At 27.9% G+C, this 17,288-nt stretch overlaps 1 protein-coding gene across 1 annotated transcript; it reads right to left on the bottom strand.

Annotated features, from left to right (window-relative positions):
* Positions 1-7,292: 7,292 nt before the first annotated feature.
* On the bottom strand, positions 7,293-14,742 carry LOC141297589 (peptidyl-prolyl cis-trans isomerase A-like). The gene is made up of 6 exons (XM_073828006.1): positions 14,537-14,742; positions 12,345-12,375; positions 12,157-12,245; positions 11,641-11,737; positions 9,567-9,642; positions 7,293-9,483 (listed from the first exon to the last, which is right to left on the bottom strand). Exons 1-6 carry the CDS (start codon positions 14,684-14,686, stop codon positions 9,348-9,350), a joined length of 579 nt encoding a protein of 192 aa, XP_073684107.1. The 5' UTR covers positions 14,687-14,742; the 3' UTR covers positions 7,293-9,347.
* Positions 14,743-17,288: the final 2,546 nt, after the last annotated feature.

Below are 17,288 nucleotides of genomic sequence, written 5' to 3'. Positions count from 1 at the left end.
ATTTTTAAAGGCTGTGAGTTTTTTCTCCTACACCGAGCCATAAATCTCCACTTCAGGAGCTCTTACACACACCAAACTTTACATTTTTATTCCTGTCTATATTCTAAAGGTTTTTACACAGGAATTTGTTTATATATAATTTGCTTGATTTTATACATTTTTTTTCTCCCAAAAAAGTAAAAAAAAATATCGTTATAAGTATTTTCTGAATTTACCAAATGAGATACCCAAAATTCCCTGTGTAAAAACTTTTGACTCTTATATGTCAAAAAATTAAACAAATTTAAAACTAATTTCATCCAGTGTTTAGATTTTTGTACTATGCAAATTAGCGCATATTTCCTTAAATAATGCCTCATTTGCATATTTAAACCTAACATTTAAGAAAACTTGTAATACAAAAACTGTTTGAAATTATCAATGTAATCAATCAACTGAGTAAGAAAGGTGAAAACTATTTGTCTTTTTTTTTTTTTTTTTACCCCTATTCACCTGCATAATCTCACCTTAAGGGGAGACACTGCAGGCAAAAACACTTTTTTCATGCAGCTGTCAAGTTTGAGATTTTGGGCTTTTTGGTGTTTCATAAAGTGTGTTTTCAGACTAGTGGAAAGAAAACACCCACAAAATACTGTTAAGTGTTTCTTTTATAGCACTTTATCTATTTGTGTCAATAGATTTCAATTACAATACATATTTTTAAAGGCTGTGAGTTTTTTCTCCTACACCGAGCCATAAATCTCCACTTCAGGAGCTCTTACACACACCAAACTTTACATTTTTATTCCTGTCTATATTCTAAAGGTTTTTACACAGGAATTTGTTAATATATAATTTGCTTGATTTTATACATTTTTTTCTCCCAAAAAAGTAAAAAAAATATCGTTATAAGTATTTTCTGAATTTACCAAATGAGATACCCAAAATTCCCTGTGTAAAAACTTTTGACTCTAATATGTCAAAAAATTAAACAATTTTAAAACTAATTTCATCCAGTGTTTAGATTTTTGTACTATGCAAATTAGCGCATATTTCCTTAAATAATGTATCATTTGCATATTTAAACCTAACATTTAAGAAAACTTGTAATACAAAAACTGTTTGAAATTATCAATGTAATCAATCAACTGAGTAAGAAAGGTGAAAACTATTTGTCTTTTTTTTTTTTTTTTACCCCTATTCACCTGCATAATCTCACCTTAAGGGGAGACACTGCAGGCAAAAACACTTTTTTCATGCAGCTGTCAAGTTTGAGATTTTGGGCTTTTTGGTGTTTCATAAAGTGTGTTTTCAGACTAGTGGAAAGAAAACACCCACAAAACACTGTTAAGTGTTTCTTTTATAGCACTCTGTTTGTGTCAATAGATTTCAATTACAATCCATATTTTTAAAGGCTGTGAGTTTTTTCTCCTACACCGAGCCATAAATCTCCACTTCAGGAGCTCTTACACACACCAAACTTTACATTTTTATTCCTGTCTATATTCTAAAGGTTTTTACACAGGATTTGTTTATATATAATTTGCTTGATTTTATACATTTTTTTCTCCCAAAAAAGTAAAAAAAAAATATCGTTATAAGTATTTTCTGAATTTACCAAATGAGATACCCAAAATTCCCTGAGTAAAAACTTTTGACTCTAATATGTCAAAAAATTAAACAAATTTAAAACTAATTTCATCCAGTGTTTAGATTTTTGTACTATGCAAATTAGCGCATATTTCCTTAAATAATGTCTCATTTGCATATTTAAACCTAACATTTAAGAAAACTTGTAATACAAAAACTGTTTGAAATTATCAATGTAATCAATCAACTGAGTAAGAAAGGTGAAAACTATTTTTTTTTTTTTTTTTACCCCTATTCACCTGCATAATCTCACCTTAAGGGGAGACACTGCAGGCAAAAACACTTTTTTCATGCAGCTGTCAAGTTTGAGATTTTGGGCTTTTTGGTGTTTCATAAAGTGTGTTTTCAGACTAGTGGAAAGAAAACACCCACAAAACACTGTTAAGTGTTTCTTTTATAGCACTCTGTTTGTGTCAATAGATTTCAATTACAATCCATATTTTTAAAGGCTGTGAGTTTTTTCTCCTACACCGAGCCATAAATCTCCACTTCAGGAGCTCTTACACACACCAAACTTTACATTTTTATTCCTGTCTATATTCTAAAGGTTTTTACACAGGATTTGTTTATATATAATTTGCTTGATTTTATACATTTTTTTCTCCCAAAAAAGTAAAAAAAAAATATCGTTATAAGTATTTTCTGAATTTACCAAATGAGATACCCAAAATTCCCTGTGTAAAAACTTTTGACTCTAATATGTCAAAAAATTAAACAAATTTAAAACTAATTTCATCCAGTGTTTAGATTTTTGTACTATGCAAATTAGCGCATATTTCCTTAAATAATGTCTCATTTGCATATTTAAACCTAACATTTAAGAAAACTTGTAATACAAAAACTGTTTGAAATTATCAATGTAATCAATCAACTGAGTAAGAAAGGTGAAAACTATTTTTTTTTTTTTTTTTACCCCTATTCACCTGCATAATCTCACCTTAAGGGGAGACACTGCAGGCAAAAACACTTTTTTCATGCAGCTGTCAAGTTTGAGATTTTGGGCTTTTTGGTGTTTCATAAAGTGTGTTTTCAGACTAGTGGAAAGAAAACACCCACAAAACACTGTTAAGTGTTTCTTTTATAGCACTCTGTTTGTGTCAATAGATTTCAATTACAATCCATATTTTTAAAGGCTGTGAGTTTTTTCTCCTACACCGAGCCATAAATCTCCACTTCAGGAGCTCTTACACACACCAAACTTTACATTTTTATTCCTGTCTATATTCTAAAGGTTTTTACACAGGATTTGTTTATATATAATTTGCTTGATTTTATACATTTTTTTCTCCCAAAAAAGTAAAAAAAAAATATCGTTATAAGTATTTTCTGAATTTACCAAATGAGATACCCAAAATTCCCTGTGTAAAAACTTTTGACTCTAATATGTCAAAAAATTAAACAATTTTAAAACTAATTTCATCCAGTGTTTAGATTTTTGTACTATGCAAATTAGTGCATATTTCCTTAAATAATGTCTCATTTGCATATTTAAACCTAACATTTTAGAAAACTTGTAATACAAAAAATATTTACAATTATCAAAGTAATCAATCAACTGGCTAAGTAATGCAATATTTTACCTTAAGTAAGTAGCACAGGTATATTAGTAGCAATAGCCAAAAATACATTGTATGGGTCAAAATGATAATTTTTTTTTCTTTTATGCCAAAAATCATAAGGATATTAAGTAAAGAGCATGTTCTATGAAGATATTTTGTAAATTTCCTACTGTAAATATATCAAAACTTCATTTTTGATTAGTAATATGCATTGCTAAGAACTTCATTTGGACAACTTTAAAGGCGATTTTCCTAATATTTAGACTTTTTGCACCCTCAGATTGCAGATTTTTTTAAATAGTTGTATCACAGCCCAATATTGTCCTATCCTAACAAACCACACATCAATGGAAAACAAATTTTTCAGCTTTTAGACTTTCAAACTCTTATAACTGGTTTTGTGGTCCGGGGTCACAAATATACATTTGTGGTTGTTAAAGTAAAACTGACATGTTCACACACTGCAAAAATGATTTTCTTACTTAGATTTAGATTCTTAAATCAAGAAGGATTTTCTAGAGTAAAAATTATCTTCTTTTTTTTTCAGAAAAATACAATGATGTGAGTTTTTGCTTAGAACAAGAAAAGGTAGACAAAAAAATCTTATTTTAAATAGAAAACAAGATTATTATTATTTTTTTACCCCATTGGCAGATTATTTTGCTTGTTTCAAGCATAAACGTACTTAATTTTGACTTGTTTTTTTTAAACAAGAAAATAATTGTTACTTGTCTAGAAAATCCGTCTTGATTTCAGAATTTGTAGATATTTTGGCTGGAAACAAGACAAAAAGTCTAAGTAAGAAAATAATTTTTGCAGTGCATGAGACAATTATGATTAAATCACTTTATTTTCTGTTGTAATGAACATTATGACACAGTTCATTGCTGATATTGTATTAACACTTTAAATATTTGTATTAAAATTGAGCCCCAGTTTTCATTTAGTAGATTTGAGTACACCATTCAGACTGATGTTTGAAATCAGGTTAGTTGCTGTGAATTCACATGATGTGAAAATGTCAAATATTCCTCTAAAGCATTTAATAAACACATTTCAGGGCAACAATTTACAGTCAGGGCATCTTTGTCAAATGAATTGGCTGTAAAGTCTGAACTAATGTAAACTCTGGACTGTCAGAGACTCATTCCTGTTCTTCAGAACCCATTTAACTCTTTAAAAATACTGAATATGTACACGACAATGAGATGAAATGACATTCAAAGAGAGATCGACAGAAAATCCACTGATAATCAAACACTTACTGATGTTTGAGCTGCTGATTTCCCTCCAAAATGATGTCACTTCCTGTAGAGTGATGTCATCAATTAAATGGAATGTTTTAAAGAGGTTTTACAAAAGACTTGCAAAATAGAAAACCTTGATATCAAGGGTCCACACTCCAGCCCAGTAGGTGGCGGGAATGCACCTATCGTTTGTTTGCCAACCGCCATAAAAAGTCAATAGAAGAAGAAGAAGAAGAATAGAAAACCTGATACTGAAGACACAGGAGAAACCTATAAATTGATTAATCATAATAATTGTGGGATTAAAATGTTTTGTTTACAATATAATAATTTTTTATTTGATTTAAAATTCACCCCATAGTAACTTAATTTGAATGATTGCAATCAGTGAAAACTTGTTATTTGTTCAGCATATGTTATGCACTGTTTCCAGCCAAAATATCTAACAATTCTTAAATCTATGAGGATTTTCTAGATGAGTAAAAATTATTGTCTTGTTTTCAGAAAAAACAAGTCAAAATGAAGTGAGTTTTTGCTTAGAACAAGCAATAATCTGCCAATGTTTCGAGCAAAAATGCAGTTAATTTTGACTTGTTTTTTTCTGAAAACAAGAAAATATTTTTTACTGGTCTAGAAAACCCTTCTTGATTTAAGAATTTGTAGATATTTTGGCTGGAAACAAGGCTTCAGAATATTAAATGCATTAATATCTATGAAATATTCGCATTTGGATGCTGTATAAGCTACATGGTTTGTGTAGTTCAAGTAATTCTGACACAGTAGGACGTTTGTTAATAATGCTGTTTTTGTGAATTGATTTTTAATGAATTTTTGCATATGATGTGATTTTATGATGCATCACTCAAGTGCCTGTTTATCACAATGATATCTGTGTATTTAGGTCAAATAGGAACAATAGTGACAGAAATAGAGATCAGAACTTTAACAGTATTAAGACGTTTACTCAGTTAATTAAACAATGTGATGTTTGCACTGCAAAAAAAAAACTTATCTTATTTAGTATTCTAGTCAAAATATCTTAAATTCTTAAATTAAGATGCATTTACTAAATAAGCATTTGAAGCGCATTTTGCTTAAAACAAGACTAAATATCCTGTCATTTTGGTTTTCTAATAAATGCATTTTAATTTAAGAATTTGAAGATATTTTGATTAGAAACAAGACAAAAAAAGTAAGATAAGCCTTTTTTTGCAGTGTGTTTATTCTGTTCTGAATGAAGTCTGTGCCTGTGCTTTTGAATACTGTCACTGCAAAAAATGCTTTTCTTAATCAGATGTTTTTGTCTTGTTTCCAGCCAAAATATCTAAAAAATCTCAAATCAAGAAGGATTTTCTAGACAAGTAAAACTTATTGTCTTGTTTTCAGAAAAAACAAGTCAAATTAAGTGAGTTTTTGCTTGAAACAAGTGAAATAATCTGCCAATTGGGTAAGAAAATAATCTTGTTTCAAGGTTACAGACAACTAGATTATTTTTCTTACCCAATTGGCAGATTATTTAGCTTTTTTCAAGCAAAAATGCACTTAATTTTGACTTCTTCTTTTTTTTTTTTTTAAACAAGACAATAATCTTTATTTGTCTAGAAAATACTTCTTGATTTAAGACAAAAAATCAAAGTAAGAAAAGCATTTTTACAGTGTTATCTCATAAAAAATGCATCTGAAAGATGCACAACACTGCAAAAAATGCTTTCCTTACTTTGATTTTTTGTCTTTTTTTCCAGACAAAATATCTAAAAATTCCTAAATCAAGAAGGATTTTCTAGACAAGTAAAAATTTGTCTTGTTTTCAGAAAAAAAAAAACAGTCAAAATGAAGTGTGTTTATGCTTGAAACAAACTAAATAATCTGCCAATGGGGTAAAAAAAAATGATCTTGTTTTCTGTTTGAAATAATATTTTTTGTTTGACCCCATTGGCAGATTATTTTGCTTGTTTTTAAGCAAAAACACACTTCATTTGAACTTCTTTTAGATATTTTGGCTTGGAACAAGACAAAAAAAATCAAAGTAAGAAAAGCATTTTTGCAATGTTATCTCATAAAAAATGCATCTGAAAGATGCACAACACTGCAAAAAATGCTTTTCTTACTTTGATTTTTTGATTTTTTTTCCAGACAAATTATCTAAAAAATTCTTAGTAAAAGTAAAAAGTAAAAATTTGTCTTGTTTTCAGAAAAAAATAGTCAAAATGATGTGCGTTTTTGCTTGAAACAAGCTAAATAATCTGCCAATGGGTTAAACAAAATAATCTTGTTTTCTATTTGAAATAAGATTTTTAGTTTGCCCCATTGGCAGATTATTTAACTTGTTCTAAGCAAAACTCACTTCATTTTGACTTGTTTTTTTTTCTGAAAACAATAAAATAATTTGTACTCGAAAATGAAGAATTTTTAGGTATTTTGGCTGGAAACAAGACAAAAAATCTAACTAAGAAAAGCATTTTTTGCAGTGAAACAGTTTTCAATCAAAATGCACCTGGTCTGAAAGGATAAAACTCTAAATCTAATGTTGAAAATGAAGACCAAAAGCATTACTTTTGTGGTATTTTTAAACATCTATTGCTAAATCTGCATGTGCATGTGTGCTTTCAAATGTAAAACCAATTGTTAAGACTGAAGTGCATTTGGATTCAAGCACAAACTTCTGAAGTGTGAATGCAGATTTGTATGAGATTCAGATCATCAGCACTGCAGGAATGAATGACAGTAACTCAGACTGTGAAATATTAGCGCTCATATAAAGACAATGTGCCATTAATAACCTGTGAAATGTGCCTTATATTCTTTTTCTCAAGAGCAGAGTAAACTGTAAATACAAATAAACTACTACAACATCACGTCTTATTGCTCTCGGCTTTATTAATCAAACTCAGGCGACGAATACTGAAACACACTGGCCATAATTAATATTCTCATGCATTCCGGTTCCGTTCTCAGTCCACATTAAACCTCTGGTTGATGTTCGCCGCTCAAAAATGACCGGATTCCAAACAACTGCTTATAAATCTCTCATAATGCTAAATTATCACCAAATATTGGATTCAATCTTTTTGTCAACTTGTTTTCTGTCATTTAGGACTGGTTTTGTGTTTCTATTTGCTTCTGATTAATCGTAGTACTCTACATTTATCTGAAAGTAGGCACCTTGCTTTTGAGTGAAATTTTTTTTTATGATTAATTTTCAAATTATGAAACAAAAAATTCCAAAATTTTGCACTGATTCTCACACTTGTGTGCTTTAATGTTTAATCAGGAAGTTTGCTTTTCAATGCTTTTGTTTTGTACAAAATTGCAAAAAGTCACACTTGCGGTGTTCCGGGTCAAAAATGACCCGACTCCAAACAATTGCTTATAAATCTCTCATTATGCTATATTATCACCAAATATTGGATTCAATCTTTTCGTCAACTTGTTTTCTTTCATTTAGGACTGGTTTTCTATTTCTATTTGCATCTGATTAATCGTTGGACTCATTCATCCGAAAGTGGGTACCTCATTTTTTAAGTGAAAAAAAATATTTTTTTATGAATAATTTTCACAATATTAAAATTTTCCAAATTTTTGCACTGATTCTCTCTTCTCATTTTCATGTTTAATCAGGAAGTTTGCTTTTAAATGCTTTTGTTTTGTACAAAATTGCAAAAGTCACACTTGCGGTGTTCTGGGTCAAAAATGACCGGACTCCAAACAATTGCTTATAAATCTCTCATTATGCTATATTATCACCGAATATTGGATTCAATCTTTTTGTCAACTTGTTTTCTTTCATTTAGGACTGGTTTTCTATTTCTATTTGCATTTGATTAATCATACACCTCATTCATCTGAAAGTGGGTACCTTATTAAGTGAAAAAAATCTTTTTTTTTAATGAATAATTTTCACAATATTAAAAATATTCCAAATTTTTGCACTGATTCTCTCTTCTCATTTTCATGTTTAACCAGGAAGTTTGCTTTTAAATGCTTTTGTTTTGTACAAAATTGCAAAAAGTCACACTTGCGGTGTTCCGGGTCAAAAATGACCGGATTCCAAACAACTGCTTATAAATCTCTCATAATGCTAAATTATCACCAAATATTGGATTCAATCTTTTTGTCAACTTGTTTTCTGTCATTTAGGACTGGGTGTGTGTTTCTATTTGCTTCTGATTAATCGTAGGCCTCATTTATTTGAAAATAGGCAGCTTGAATTTGAGTGAAAAAAGACTTTATGAATAATTTTCGCAATATGAGATAAAACATAAAAATGAGCAGTTTCTTACACTAGTATGCATTAACATTTAATCAGAGAGTTTGCTTTTAAATGCTTTAATTTTGTGTAAATTTGCACAAAAATCAGTCACTTTGACCTGAACACAACCAGAGGGTTAAACACTTTTTTTTTTAGCAGTATAACCTGAGAATGACATTAAAAATGGCCTTAATTCACAGTTGATGTTACTGTACAGGAATAATGCATGTAAAAAAACAATCATTCTAACAGTATTCACTCATCCTCATGTCATTTCAAACCTGTATTGATTCGGTTTTTTTCCCTTGGAAGAGAAAATAGTTTTTCCACACAGCAACGTTTCATAATGACCATGACTTTAAAACTGCATGACTGCAGAAGTGCTTTTATGCTGGTTTTTGCCTTTTCTGGTCACTATAAATTGTTGTTCATTGGAAAAGAATGGCTTGCAGATTCCTACAAATTCTCCTTGGGTGTTGCATGGAAATTTGTAGCGTCACACAGGTTTGCAAAGACATGAAAGCGAGTAAATAAAGACTATTCCTTTAACCCAAAAGTGTCTTAAGTTTCACATTATGGAGCTTTTAGCCCTTGTGGACATGCAGTAGTCTGGGAATCCGCAGCAGGACAGTAGAAACGCGTGAAATGGCTGGACTCGTGACTCTACTTGAGTTCTCCGCAGTCGGTGACGCTGATTCTCTTGGCGGTTCTTCCCGAGCGAGAGCCCAGCGCCTCCACCTTCCTCACCACATCCAGACCGTCTTTAACGCTGCCGAACACCACGTGACGCCCGTCCAGCCTGCAAAACACATGCTTAACCTCACAAACGCTCATTCAAATTCACATCAAATCAAAGTAGATTGACGAAGATGATTCATGTACCACTCAGTTTTGACTGTGCATATGAAGAACTGGGATCCATTCGTGTTTGGTCCGGCGTTAGCCATGGACAGAATACCTGAACACACAAAAACATTATAACTAAGGGTTATAACGATATCCAGACAGCTGCTGATTTAAATGCATATTTCAGAATCAGAATTAGCTTTATTCGCCAAGTGTGTGCAAAAACAAGGAATTTTTTTTTTTCTTTAAGGAGTTCCTGATACATACATGCATACATATGTGAGAACAGAAAGAACATTTAAATAGGTAAGACTAAAGAAAAAAAATTAAAATAAATCATAATAATAATGTGGCATGAATCTGGGTCATAGACGTTAAGATGTCCACATAAAAAGAAATGTACAAAAGTGATTTAATGTCCATAGAAAGCACATTAAATGCAAGTAAAGTACTTTTAGGGTTTCAAAAACGTTTTTGGAGTATAAAATGTCTAAATGTGGTTGAAATAATGTTACATTGTCAATCAGTGTAACAATATTTATGTAAAAACTCAAACAACATGCTTATTCTGACTTGTGCATATTAAAATATATAAACTAATAGGGGAGCATATTCAATTTTATTGTGTTTTAAATGAGTAATAAATTCTTACTGACAAATGGGAAAACCTAGGATAGTGGAAAATTGTACAAATGTAGAATTACAACTAATTAGTATCTTTTAATATATCATAAATTGATTTTTGTTGTAAATATGCCTGACAAGGTTGTTACACTAAATGACATTTTAGTGGGTGTCTTCTGTAAAGTAGAGTAAAATGTAAGATATTTATTTTTGGCTCAGAAAAACAAAGACAAAAATGCAATGAAATTAAACAGAAAAATTTTAAATATTTTTTTTTAGAAAAACAACAACATTTTAAAGCAGCATTACACTTATTGTTTTTATGCTTAAATGCTTAATAGTTGATAATAGTTATAGTATATCTATCTAATGTTGAAAAAGTAGTAAGTAAAAATAAAAAAGTAGTGTCACTTTAGTATTAATTATGTACTATTACTGTATATTATTACTTGGAGAGCAATTGCTAATTTTTTATATACATTTTTTCAGATTTTTTAGTTTAAGTTTTAAAATTTTTGTAGTGCTTTTGTCATTTATTACTATTTTTTTATATTTCTATTTGTTTTTATTTCAGTTTTGAGCTTGTATTGTTTCAGTATTTTCATTTAGGTTTTAGTAATGTTGTGCTTTGTCATTTTTATTGTTTTAAAAAATATTTCTATTTAGCTTGATTTTTTATTTCAGTTTTAGTTCTTATGTAACTAGCTTTTATTTGTATATTTTTAAGTTATTTTATTAAGGTTTAGTAATTTTGTTGTGCTTTTGTCATTTTATTAGCTTTTTTTAATTCTGTTTAGATTTATTTATTAGATTTGTAAGCTCAAGTTTTGAGTTGAGTTTTGAGTTTGTTTTGTTGTGCTTTTGTCATTTTTATTTCTGTTTAAATATATTTTATTTCAGTTTTGAGCTTTTTTTCAGTATTTTAATTTAGTCATTTTGTAAAACAATTTCTATTTAACTTTATTTTTTTTATTTCAGTTTTAGTTTTAATGTAACTAGCTTTTATTTAAGGTTTAGTTATTTTGTGGTGCTTTTGTAATTTTTTTTAGCATTTTTAAAAAGGTCTATTTCACTTTTTTTAAATGTAATTAATATAAACGATAAATGAAGTTTTCAGTTTGTTTTAGAACTTTATTTTATTCAAGTTAGTTACCAAAGCAACATTTCTAATTTACTTTTTTATATGTATGCTTTCATATAATATTTGTATTTTGTTTTAGCTTTATTTCAATTAACAAAAACAATTTGAATAGTTTTAGTAAAAAGTAAGACTGGACTTTTAACAGCTCTTATAGCGCCATCTAGAGGCTCATACGTGTTCCTACAGACAATCTGAAGATCAAGAAGATCTTTAAACAGATCTGTAAACTAAACAATGAACAAACATTCAGAATGAAAAACATTCATAGACTAAAGAATGAAACACAGCATCTAATAAACAAAAAAAAAAGCAAAAACTCCTAAAGAGCAATCAGGTGAGTTTTACCTGGTCCAGTGTGTTTAAGCCTAAAGTTCTCATCTGGAAATCTGGGACCATAGATGGACTTTCCTCCGGTTCCATTGTGATTAGTAAAATCTCCTCCCTAAGACAAACAAATGAATGGAAACACATGAGGCATACACGTGTTTTTCACTGAATCACACATAAGCACATGCAAGAAACATCTGAGACATAACATTAGCACATAAGAAACAAAAGACGTCATTAAATGCGAAATTAGTCATGTATGATTAATCCGGCTCTTCTGTCAGGACAAGAAAAGCAAGTCATTAAAAGAGATTTTGTAACATGAACCATGCAACTGGATACAATTCATCCGTTTCCACTATTTCAGATTGCAGCACGTTACACTGCTGTCATATAAACACAACACCCAAATATAGATTAGACTTTTTGGCCATATTTCTGTGCTTCTGTGGACAAAGCATTGAGCGAAAGCCGAGCCCAGCAGCGTAATGCAGCTCATGCAGGCGTGTGTGATCTTGAAGAGGAGCAGCTCACCTGACACATGAACTGAGGAATTACTCTGTGAAAGATGGAGCCCTTGTATCCGAATCCATGCTCACCTGTGCACAGAGCTCGGAAGTTTTCTAGAAAACACATGGGAGCAAATCCATGCTAATGTAATACACGCATATGCAAAATAGTAAAGACAATATAAGAAACATAAAGCATTTTCAAACACTTACCTGCTGTTTTAGGCACAACATCCGCATTCAGCTAAAGTTCAGGAAGAGAACATAATTGTAAAATAATGATATTGCAAAGTAAATACATTAGAAACCACAGCGGTATTTTTTTGAACATTTCAAAAAATTAAATGCAAATTTATTGCATTAAATTGCATAAAGAGAAGCATTATAAATTTAAAATATTTTCGATGTTTTGTTTAAAGTGCTTGTTCTTTCTGCTTGAAAGATATCGAATCTCAAGAACATCTTTTTTTACAATTGTACTATGGTGAAATACTTCTGGGAGAGACTGTATGAGTGGCTGTAGACGAAAAATCGAACACCTTTGTCATTTTCATTAGTTTTTTTAAAATAATTTTTTAGTTTGAGTTTTTAGTAATTTAGTTGTGCTTTTGTCATTATCATTATTTAAAATAATATGTTTAGCTTTATTTTTTATTTGACTCAATAATAGTTTTTAAAAGATTTCTATTTAACTTTATTTTTATTTCAGTTTTAGTTTTAATATTAATATACACCTATTTTTTATATTTCTGTTTAGATTTATTTTTATTTAAATTGAGGGGATTTTCAGTTTAATTTTGTTTCACTTTCAGTCATTTTTCTTCAGTTTTTAGTTAATTTTCCAGCTTTTAAGTTTGTCATTTTGATATGCCTTTGTCATTTTCATTATTAAAAAATATATTTAGCTTTATTTTTTTATTTAACTTTAAGTTTTAGCGATTTTGTTGTGCTTTTGTCATTTTTAGGTTTTTAAAAGATTTCTATTTAACGTTATTTTTAGTTTTAGTTCTAATATTTATATACCCATTTTTTATTTTTTGTTTATTTATTTTTTTTACTTTAGTTTTTACTCATTTATACTGCTTTCATCATTTTTAAAAACATTTATATTTCTCTCTTTATATTTATATTCAATTATTATAAATAATCACCGGTTATGATAATGCTTGTACTTTCTGCTTAAAAGATATCGAGTCTTAGGAACATTTTTTTTTTTTTTTTAACAATTGTACTATTGTCAAATACTTCTGGGAAAGACTGTATGAGTGGCTGTAGACGAAAAATCGAACACCTTTGTCATTTTCATTAGGTTTTTTTATATATATTTTTGAGTTTGTTTTATTCTTTTTTTTTTTTTAGTTAGATTTTTTAGTAATTTTGTTGTGCTTTTGTCATTTTTATTATTTAAATTAATATGTTTAGCTTTATTTTTTTATTTAACTTTAACGCTTTTGTCATTATTAGTTTTTAAAAGATTTCTATTTAACTTTATTTTTTATTTCAGTTTTAATATTTATATACCTTTTTTTTTTTTTTACTTTCGTTTTTACTAAATTTTACTGCTTTTGTAATTTTTATTAGCTTTAAAAAACATTTATATTTCTTTCTTTATATTTATATTCAATTATTATACATTTTCACCGGTTATGATATTGCTTGTACTTTCTGCTTAAAAGATATCGAATCTTAGGAACATCTTTTTTTTATTTTATTTTTTTTTACAATTGTACTATTGTCAAATACTTTATGACAGAGATTGTATGAATGTTTGAAGACGAAAAATTCAACACCTAACTTTGACTATCACATTGTTAAATTTGGTATCTTCATGCAAAACAAAGAAATTTTTTTGTGATAATATGTTGACTGTAGCAAAGTTTTACATACAAAAATGTAGATTTGTTAAAGTTTATCTTTGTGTCACAGCATTTAAAAAAATTTATTTCAATCCACAAAACATTTAAAATCAAAAGTGCCTTAAAGTTCTCTAAACTTTTGTCAACTTATTTGGATTTATTTTGTGTTAAATTAATTTTTTATTTTTGTACTATTTTGTTTATTATATGCTGCTTAGATGTAGTGTTTAAAACGAAAGACGACGATAATGCCTGTTTGTTATTTGAAGGTTTAATAAAAAAATAAAAAAAAAGGTTATGATAATGCTACTATAGCGAAGGCTGAGCTCATGAATATTAATTAGCTCGAAACTTTCTCTATGGCTCTGGCCGTTACTTTAAAAACTAAAGCCACGCGTTCTAATTAATATTCATAAGCGCTAGCGTCCAGCGTCCATCAGCCAATCAGACAGACTAATCTGGACGAACGTCGCTTTACGTCATTAATATTCATAAGCTAAACCTCAGAGCCTTCAGCATAGTAGAGTTCGTAATTCCTCTAACACTTACTTCGAAGGTGACTCTACCGAGAGGTTCGTTATCCGCCGCGAGGTCGAAGAACACCATCGGGTTGTTGTTGGCTTGAGCTCCGGTGGCGTACATCCGCGCCGCGGTGAACGCCAGCGAACAGAATTTAACCCGGTTGCTAATGAATAACATGCTGACTCCGGTTATCGACTGCTGCTGCTGCCGCCGTTGAGTTAATACTGACACACAGGAAGAGCTGAACACTCACACGGAAGCGTTTAAGAGCGAACGGGTTTGTGTCAGTCACATGTTGATTCACAAACCTAAATAATAGATGAGTATGTGAAGAATGTGAAATGAATCTAAAATAATTATACACTTATGTAAGATACATTATACAACCTCAAAATTAAATACAACTAAATTTAAGTAACATGTTAAATATCAAATATTACAAGTAAAATAAATGTAAATAAAAAAATACCTCACGAATGTAGCTATAAATATTAATATAAAAACAAAAATAGATGTAAGTTCATGACTACAGTAAATACTTTTTAGTAAATATTTATAAAAAAAAAATAAGTTCAAAAGTATTAAGCCTCAAATAAATAAAATAAACCCTTAGACACATGAATTGTAGTTTAAGTTTTAGTAATTTTGTTAGGCTTTTTTTGTGTGTGTGTGTATATATATATATATATATATATATATATATATATATATATATATATATATTTCTATTTAGTTTTTTTCAGTTTTGAGCTGATATTATTTCAGTATTTTTTTGTTTTAAGTTTTAGTAATTTTGTTGTGCTTTGTCATATTTTTAAATTATTTTTTTATATTTCTATTTAGATTTTTTTTTCAGTTTTAAGCTGATATTTTTCAGTATTTTATTTTGTTGTACTTTTGTCATATATTTATTTTTACATTTGATTTAGATTTACTTTAAGTTTTAAGCTGATATATTTTAAGTATTTTTTAGTTTAAGTTTTAGTCATTTTGTTGTGCTTTTGTCATTTTTTTATATTTTAAGTTAGATTTATTTTATTTTAGTTTTAAAATAATATGTTTTAAGTATTTTTTAGTTTAAGTTTTAGTAATTTTGTTGTGCTTTCGTAATTTGTTTTGTATTTAAAAATATATATTTTATTTAGATTTATTTTTATTTTGGTTTTAATTTGATATTTTCATTTTTTTTGTTTAAGTTTTAGTAACTTAGTAGTTTTTGTAATAAATATTTATATTTATTTTTATTTCAGTTTTGAGCTGATATTTTTTCAGTTTAAGTTTTAGTAATTTTGTTAGGCTTTTTTTGTGTGTGTGTGTATATATATATATATATATATATATATATATATATATATATATATATATATATATATATATATATATAGTTTTTTTCAGTTTTGAGCTGATATTATTTAAGGTTTTTTTTGTTTTAAGTTTTAGTAATTTTGTTGTGCTTTGTCATATTTTTAAATTATTTTTTTATATTTCTATTTAGATTTTTTTTCAGTTTTAAGCTGATATTTTTCAGTATTTAATTTTGTTGTACTTTTGTCATATTGTTTTTTTTTACATTTTATTTTGATTTACTTTTAGTTTTAAGCTGATATATTTTAAGTATTTTTTAGTTTAAGTTTTAGTCATTTTGTTGTGCTTTTGTCATTTTTAATTTTTAAAAAAAATATTTTAAGTTAATTTATTTTTATTGTAGTTTTAAAATATGTTTTAAGTATTTTTTAGTTTAAGTTTTAGGAATTTTGTTGTGCTTTCGTAATTTGTTTTTGTATTTAAAAATATATATTTTATTTAGATTTATTTTTATTTTAGTTTTAATTTGATATTTTCAGTTTTTTTTGTTTAAGTTTTAGTAACTTAGTAGTTTTTGTAATAAATATTTCTATTTAGATGTATTTTTATTTTAGTTTTAAGCTGATATTTTTCAGTTTTTTTGTTTAAGTTTTAGTAATTTTGTTGTGCTTTTGTCATTTTTTTAGTATATTGGTAAAAAATATTTCTATTTAGATTTATTTTTATTTCAGTTTTGAGCTGATATTTTTTCAGTATTTTATTAGTTTAAGTTTTAGTCATTTTGTTGTGCTTTTGTCATTTATTGAAGTAGGCTATTTAAAAAATATATTTTCAGATTTTTTGTTGTTGATTAAGTTTTAGTCATTTTGTTGTGCTTTTGTAATTTAAGTATTTAAAAACTATATATTTTTAGATTTAGGTTTAGTTTTAAGCATATAAGTTTTAAGTATTTTTGTTTTTTTCAAATCATTTTGTTGAGCTTTTGTCTTTTTTATATTTTTCAAAAAATATATATCTATTTAGATTTATTTTTATTTCAGTTTTAAGCTTTTTTTTACTATTTCTTAAGTTTAGGTTTTTCATAATTTTACGATATTTCTTCAGTAATTTTTGTGCTTTTGTCATTTTTATTTTAGGTTTATTTGTATTTCAGTTCAGTTTGAGTAATTTTGTAGCGCTTTTGTCATTTTTTATTATTCTTTTTTTTCAGTTAAAGTTTTAATATTTATGTATCTAGCTTTCATTTTTTTAGATTTTTTATTTAGGTTTTAGTAATTTTTTGTAATTAAATTATTCTAAATGCTAAATTAAGTTTTCAGTTTGTTTTAGTAATTTTATAAGATGCATGAATTATTAAATAAAAATAATAAATAATACATGTGAATGAATATAAAAATGATTTTTAAAAAGACTTTAGTCATGGCAAAAATGAAATGCGAACTGAATGTTAGTAAATGATCATCCACTAAAAGCA

This window comes from Garra rufa, chromosome 22 (assembly GCF_049309525.1).
Source record: "Garra rufa chromosome 22, GarRuf1.0, whole genome shotgun sequence".
Taxonomy (NCBI): domain Eukaryota; kingdom Metazoa; phylum Chordata; class Actinopteri; order Cypriniformes; family Cyprinidae; genus Garra; species Garra rufa.
The sequence above is the reverse complement of the archived record's forward strand: the minus strand, read 5'-3'. Positions and strand labels throughout refer to the sequence as shown.